This window comes from Crocuta crocuta, unplaced genomic scaffold, assembly GCF_008692635.1.
Source record: "Crocuta crocuta isolate KB4526 unplaced genomic scaffold, BGI_CrCroc_1.0 scaffold830, whole genome shotgun sequence".
Lineage (NCBI taxonomy): Eukaryota > Metazoa > Chordata > Mammalia > Carnivora > Hyaenidae > Crocuta > Crocuta crocuta.
The window spans coordinates 2,136,569-2,144,839 of NW_027531513.1; the positions used below are offsets into that span (position 1 = coordinate 2,136,569).

Consider the following 8,271-nt stretch of genomic DNA (forward strand, 5'->3'; position numbering starts at 1 on the left):
ACCCTGAAAATCAGGATTGCTCATGTCAAATCTACATTGCCAACTTCTGATAGGGTAATTCTGAGTCCATAATCCTGCATGACAAAAATTAACTGGAATTTACAATAATTCCTTTCGAAAAGTCCCCAGATTCTTCTATGCCTGATTATGAAATGCCTTACTAATTTATAGTAGTACCTGGCTTCTACAGATACTTGAGTGACCTTCAGTTTGCAGTCTGAAACATCACGGAGAGATTGACACAGATTCCAAGACATGTAGGGTACCTGTAGATAATTGACAATAAAAAAACACGAAGAAACTGCTACATAAATGATAGTACCTTTATTAGTTACCTAATTTTTTTCAAGAACACAACAAATTATAACTACTAGCAAATTGACAACTTTATATGTTCAGTAGTGCTACAGTAGTTCAACTCTGTTAAAATGCTGTTTTTTCCACCTTAAACTAATATTACACTATGTTTTAACTGGAATTTTTTAATATGGTCTTTTTCCAAGAAGGAATGGAAGAAATTTCCATGAAATAGAGAAAGTTCAAAAAAAATAACCAATGAGGACTCTACTTTGATTTTTAACTTACCTTATACTTTAGCAGCCTAATAGAATTGAAGGCAACTAAAATAACATTTTTATCTATTAAATTTTTAAAGTTATTCAATATAATGGTTATTTCTTAACTAATCTAGGATTTAGAAAAATGTTAAGAATAACTTCATTAGATTAAATTTTTGTTTCAGAAAATCTCTAAGCCTTTACAAACAAACAAAAATAATGGAAATTCACTTTGATAAATGCTTAACTACAATAATTAAACAGAAATGTAAATACATATTAGTACAATGAAATCTTTCTGACTCTAGAAGAAACATTTTCTCTCTTTCATTGGTATGGCAGAAAGAACACCTAATTTGAAGTCATACATTAGTTTATCATGACCCTTGCTATGGATCTTCAGCATATTGCTTTGCCTTCTGGGCCCTTTCCTTTGCCTATACAAATGGGGATCATAATCTCTATTGCACAAAATTGTACGGATTTTAATGAGAATATATATCAAAATAGCTATCACATTGTGTGGCAGACAGAGAGCACTTAAAACATTAGTATTCTCCTCTTCCACAGGAGGTCTATAGGCCACTGCTGGGGCCACCATCATGCCTCTAGTGATCCCTGAGAAGTTCCAGCATATTTTGTGAGTGCCTAACACCAATATCAAAGGGTAGTGGAAAGTAACCTTTGCCATCGCTGCAATTAAGGGTGTGGGGCAAAGACATGCTCATGTGGTGATGAGGAAAGCAGACAATGATCTCACTAGGAGGACAGGAGAGCTCACTGAGGATGAGGTGGAACATGTAATCACCATCATGCAGAATCCACACCAGTATAGGTTCTCCGACTGATTTTTGAACAGACAAAAGGACATGAAGGATAAAAAATACAGCCAATGATCTGGCCAGTGATCTGGATAACAAACTTTGTGAAGATCTGGAGCAACTGAAGAAGACTTAGGCCCACAGAGGACTTTGTGTCTGAGGCCAGCACGCCAAGACTGCAGGCTGCCGTGGCCTCACCATGGATGTGTCCAAGAAGAAATAAATCTATAGGCCTTGCCTGTTAATCATTTATACACCTAAAAAATTTTTTTCCTATTCTTTTCATACATGGTAGGCAAATACATTCTCCATATAAAAAATGAGAAAAACCATGTGGGATGAATAGGCAAAGCACTGAGGATTTTTAGGGTGGTGAAACTATTCTGATACTTGTCATTATAAATTTGTCCAAACCCATAGAATGTGCACCAAGAGTGTACCCTCTTGTAAACAATGGACAGGGTGATAATGATGTGTCACTGGAGATTCATCCAATGTAACAAATCTATCACTCTGGTGGGGGATACTGATAGTGGGGGAGGTCGTGCATGTGTGGGAGCAGGAGGCTATATGGGAAATCTCTGTATATTCTCCTCAATAATGCTGTGAACCTAAAGCTGCTCAAAACAAAATCTCTTTTTTTAGAGAAATGGGTTTAGAGAAATGACTAATTTTGACTATTTCTAACCAAATGCAGAATTTCTATTATAGCTATTTCATTATAGCTGTCACAGGATAATGTTATAAATCAAACATTAATGTGGTGCTGATCCTGAAAATTATGGCTGCCAGTATGACTTTTAATATACACTCAAAATACAACCTAAAAACAAAGCAGGAATCCAACAACAATGCACACTTATGTTTGTATACAAGACACGGATAAGAATGTTCATGAAAGCACTATGTGTATTAGCCTCACACTGGAAACAACTTAAATATCCATTCCTGCTACAACTCTGGTGTACTTACATATTGGAATGATAAACAGCTTTGAGAATGAATAATTGCAAGTATACTCGGTGGAAAAAATCTCACAAAAATAATAAAGGGCAAAAGAACCAAACACACACAGAAAAATTCATTATGATTTCTTTTATATACAATTAAAAATCAGATAAAACTTATCAATGATATGAGAAGTCAGAATAGTGGCTATCTTTGGGAGAGGGATCACAGTGACTTAAAGGGGCTTCTTGGATGACAGGGGTATTCTGTTTCTTCACTTTGGAGTTAGTTACACAATGTGTTCGCTTTGTGAAAAATTATTGTGCTCTAGAGTTATAATTTGTGCATTTTTCAGAATGTATTATTGGGTATATGTATGTTTACATATCAATAAAATTTACCAAAAAAAAATAAAGCAACAGTAAATTCATAACAGGAACATTAAATATGGGAGATACCAGGTATTTATTCATGCAACTATTTATTGAAATTGACTTTGTACCCAGCACAGTGTTTGATTTTGGTGATACAGTGGTGAATGTTATAGGTTGAACTATGACTTCCTCCAAATCCCCATGTTGAAGCCCTAACCCCCAGTACCTCATAATGTGACCTTATATGGAGACAGGGTCTTTACAGAGGTAATCAATAAAACGAGGTCATTCGGGTGGGCCCTACTCCAATATAACTGGTGTCCTTATAAGAAGAGGAAATTTGGACACAGACATGCATAAAGGGGAGATGACCTAAGAGACAGAGGAAGATGGCCACCCATAAGTCAAGGAGAGAGACAGAGGTCTGGACCAGATTCCTCCCTTACAAGCTAAGGAAACAGCCCTGCCAACACCTGGATCTCACACTTGTCGCTTTCACAACTGTGAGACATTCTGCTTCTGTTGGTTAAAACACTCAGTTTGTAGTACTTTGTTTTGGCAGCCCTAGAAGACAAATACAGTTAACCCTAGTCCATTTCCCATACCCTCAAAAGGGTCAATTAAAAGTACTGTCCCCAACTACAACGAGGATAACTGCAATGAAGGACAGCCTATAAAAGGGAAAATTAGCCTAACTGAGGAAGTCAAGAAAGGCTTCCCTAAGGAAGTTTTAACTAAACTAAAAACTGAAGTAAAAAAAGTTTGTTTTTATTTATTTAAAAAATTTTTAATTTTTTTTTTTTTTTGAGAGAAAGAGTGCATGTGGCAGAAGGGCAGAGAGAGAGAGGGAGACACAGAATCTGAAGCAGGCTCCAGACTCTGAGCTGGCAGCACAGAGGCCCATGCAGGCTCAAACCCATAAACCGCGAGATCGTGACCTGAGCCGAAGTTGGACGCTTAACCGACTGAGCCACCCAGGCGCCCCTAAAAGAAATTATTAACTAGGTAAGAAGAAAGGGACGAGGCTTCCAGGTAAAAGAAACAGCATATTTTAAAGCCCCTCATGTAGAGGCCACTTTTAGGCAAGCAGGCTTGAGCAACAGAATGTAGAAAGGGCCCCCAGGGACCCCCTGGCTGAATACAGACAGGGCCATCAGGAGACTCATGTCAAAATATCCATAGGCCTTAACTGATGAGTGGGCTATTTACAACCAGCAGTCACCAAAAAAGGGAAAATTCCATACTTCCTCACCCCACCTCACCCTCCAGCTTTAAATACAGCACTGCTCCCCACTCCACTGCCTCCTGGCAGACACCTCTCCTCTGCTGTCCTGCCCGCTGCTCCCCTGCAGTGTACTCAATAAACTTCTATTTCCTTTGTTCTGCCTCAGGTGAATCCTCTCACCTCCTGTGCCACCAGCTTCCACCAGATTGTCATCCCACATTTGGGCCCTCCATCCGATCAGGAGAGACACTACGTTTAACCACCACACCTTACAGGAGGAACAAAGAGCAAGCACACATCTGGGTGGAAGCAAGTGAGGAGTACAGTAGGAAAGAGGCTAGGAGGCAGCTGGAATCCTGACCTTGCAGGCCATGTATCTCAAGAGGCAATGAGACAACCCAACACTTAGTGCATCATAATATGATAGAATGTGAAGTACTCAACATACCTGTAAGTAATCTTGTCAAAACAGCTGAACCTAAATCTAGTCAAGTCTTTAGAACTCACTTCCATTTATAGGAAATATGGGAAATAGATTAACAAATAAAGGACTACCCTAAGGACAAATACCAGTCAGACAAATCTAACAGGGGGAACATTTTTGGTAACAAAATGAACCACCCAGTCCAACCAGTCAATAGAGAAAGAAAAAAGGGGGAGGGGAGAGGCATACTCTAGATGCAAAGATACAACAACCAAACAGAACACAATGAACCTTGTTTAGATCCTAATTGGAACAAATCAACTATAAAAAGGTATATTTAAGCAATTGGTGAAATTTGAATATGGACTGGATATTAGATGATACTGAGGAATTATTATTTTTAAAAGCATACTGTGTCTCCACTGAAGCTATAATCTTGATAGCAGAGACCATACACAAAGTAGGCATTCAATGTATTATTGATTTTGATGTTGAATCTTGGTATTTCAAATTTAGGCAGAAGCTTAAAAAGTACTGGGGAATCATCTGTACCTTTGCAGAATTACAGAATTTTTGAGTTATAAATGATAAGAGGAATTATCTAGTCAAAATAAATTTATGAAGAAAAGAACAAAAAGCCAGATTGTGGTATAGCTGGTCTCGAATGCAGGGTCCTATGCCAAGAGGCTCCTGTTATGCATCTCTCAATGCAGCCTACAGAAGGCTCCAACTGCTTCCAAACCTTATGTAGCTCACAGCTCCACTCTTCCTTCCCCCACGTGACTTCATATTCTTTCTTGCTCTTTCTCCCAACTTCATCTCTAGACATTTTAATTTATATTCACTTGACAAGTTTCACATTCCTTGGGAAAACTGCCAAAGATAATGCTAAACAGAGGAGGAATAATAATGAGTGGAGGAAAAACATTTTAAAATCAAAGCAAAATTAACAGTAACAACAACAGCTGCTGTTTCAAGCTTTTTTCACATTTATGTTCCTACTTTATCCTTCTGGCTTTCATGGACACTAAATTTCCCTACATTCTGTCAATGGACACGTAATAGCTTTCTATCAATCATACAAGTCTCAAAGAAAAAAGGTTTTGAGCCATTCGTACATTAAAAACCAATGCTGCTAAAAATAAATAAAATTTTTTTAAATTTTTAAATAAAAATAAATGCTGCTGAAATGTCTTTTCTCTTTCCCTTCCTTTTTTCCCATCATTCATCTCTTCTTTTCAAAAATCATAGCTAATGCAAAGGCCAGAAATCAAAATATTATTAGTTATTATAAGCCTTGTAGTAATACATTTTTTTAAATTGTGTGCATATATTACTTTAAAATATATTATATTTTAGAAAACTAAATTATAATTATGCAGTACAGTGTTTAGCAACATATGGAAAAACTGAGAACTCAGCCAGTACCCTCAGGACTTAAGATAAGCCAAGAAACCCTAATATTAGCATAGACAGATAGCTTACTACATAGGAAATAAGGTGTGTCAATATTATAGAATACTCCAAAGAAGGATAATTTTACAAGCAAAGACAGATACGTGGGATTTAGTAAGTTTAAGCCAAGTAGAAGAATATAGATTTCTGGGACGTCTTACACAGAAGTAATAGTTATCGTCTATGAAATTCCTCCATTATGTAATATGCTTATGTCAAACACACATATCACTAACCTTTAGGACAAACCTTTGGAGGAGGTATTACTGCCTATATTTTACAAAGAAGAAGACGTAAGACAAGAATTTAAATATGGCGCTATCTGACTTCAAGTACATATTCTGTCCACTATAGAGTAAAAAAGAGACATTCAATTTAAAATTAGGAGTGGAAAGCTTGACTCTTAACTCCATCTCATAGCAGCTCACTGTTACCAAATTCCATGATCCAGGCTGACATTTAGCTGGTATGCTCTCCTGTGGCATAAGGGCTGGAAGCTGTTATGATTAGCTGGGGATCTGTTCTGTTTGACTGGTGGTGCCCATGCCATGTGGATCACTAAATATGTTGCATATCCTACCTGTCCATGACACAGAACCTGAGTATTCCATCAAATACTTATTTAGACATTTGAAATCATCCCAAACTACATCTTATGATATATGTTCCATACCTACAGGTGTCTCAGGTCTTCTTCCATGCAAAATTTGGCTGGTCTTCTCTCTAGGTAGTAACATGCTAGTATTCCCAACTTTTAGAGTAGAAGCCTAACGTTTGCTATTTACATATACCAAAGCATGGAGCACATCTTAAAATCAGTATTACAAAATTACTATACTTAGGATTTCACCAGTGAGTCCAAACATGAAATGACAACCTTCTTTTCTTGTTAAAAATCAGGCTCATAGCATTCAATATTTGGGATATAGTCTGACAGGATACTACTCACACCTTCTCCCGTTCTTGCTATGAAATCAGATCACCAGAAAGGAATATATCTAGATATTAGCTTATGCCCTTAGATGGAAGTATGTATCTAAACTGAGTTATATTCTTGGATTTTATCAAGATTCAATATAAGAAATGACCATATGGGGGGGGGAATGAAATAGTATAAATGTTTCAAGGACAGATCTAAATGTCAACATAACAAAAGCATGATTTATTTCTGAGAGCTTCATACTTTGGATTTATTTATAAGTTAGTTATGCCAAAATCAAATTGTCCAACCAATACACATAAAATGTTATACAAGCTCCCTCAACTGGTTAAGACGTAGCACTACCAAAAAACATGTTCCATTAAGTTGACCGTATCATCCTCTTCAGAAATTTCTGTAACTCCAGCCTGAGATCGAAGAACAGACATGATGTCTTTAGATATTTTGTCAAAGCCATTCTGTAAACATATATTTGCCACTTCTTGCCAGTTTTCTAATGAGCAAAATGGATCATTTATCATAAGATGTTCAACTATACCTAAGGAAAAAATTAAAATATTATAGTATGGTACTTATTCTTATCTGAAAATCCACATTTAAAAATTCTTCAAAAATAGAAAGGGATATCATTTCAACTCAGTTACTATTAAACCTGCTCCCTAGAAGTTTAATGTGGAGTGCTTTATCCAACTTGTGGTAAGTAATCAAGTGTTAGTTTCTCCTTTTTCATTAGCCTCTTTATGCCTCATGTCAACCTCTACCATCTCTCACATTCCCACACCTTTACTCATCTCCTTCTTGGTAGGGTTAGCAGATGTTGAAGGTTACAAGGAAGGGGGCTCAGAAAAAGAAGAATAAGGGCTCAGCCTTTTTCAGAATGTATAAGGTCCCATCAGACACTATCATGTAACTGAGGGCTTATAGGTCTAATTTTCATGATCCTTCAAATTATTTTATAAATTCCCTAGTAGTGCTGGCCCAAGGGCTTAAAAATCTCTTTGGCAAACCCTCCATCTTATATCTGGAGAGAGACCTCTTAATGATGGAACTTCTATGACAAATACTTTTTCAAAGGATATAAAAGAAAGAGTTTATTAAAGAAAACGAATGATATTATTTACTTTTGAAAATCAATTACAGTGACCCCCCTTTGGAATATACTTATTTAGGGAACTCATTTCTTATCTACCTGCATTACTTATGATACTTAATGAAAGAAGATACCTTTTTAAAATATTGTCATCACTATTATTTTATTTCTACCATGATTATTAGTTTTGTCAAATAAAATATTTTAGTTGATGTCTATAATGATTTCAAAATTATCATCCCAAATATGGTCATGTAATCTGCTATTCATTCTTTAACCCCACATAATAATTTAAAATCAAGGTGTCTGCTCAGGTTCCTATATTAGAGAAAGGGAAGGAAATTTGAGATGTAATTAGTTAATTCTTGATCCCACTATAAAGTTATTTTCAGAGTAAATATCATTTGTAAATGACATTTATATATATATATATATAT

General features: G+C 36.3%; 1 protein-coding gene and 1 pseudogene across 8 annotated transcripts in view; one reads left to right on the forward strand and one right to left on the reverse strand.

The window, feature by feature from the left end:
* The first annotated feature begins 1,159 nt into the window (after positions 1-1,159).
* LOC144238557 (small ribosomal subunit protein uS13 pseudogene) lies at positions 1,160-1,601 on the forward strand (annotated as a pseudogene).
* A 5,364-nt stretch (positions 1,602-6,965) lies between these two features.
* CLHC1 (clathrin heavy chain linker domain containing 1) overlaps positions 6,966-8,271 on the reverse strand; it is a 42,249-nt gene continuing 40,943 nt past the window's right edge. For all 8 annotated transcript variants that reach the window (XM_077772375.1, XM_077772370.1, XM_077772371.1 and 5 more), the window contains one exon: positions 6,966-7,282. In XM_077772375.1, coding sequence (XP_077628501.1) covers positions 7,086-7,282 — 197 coding nt within the window. In that variant the 3' untranslated portion in view covers positions 6,966-7,085. The remainder of the gene's footprint in view (positions 7,283-8,271) is intronic.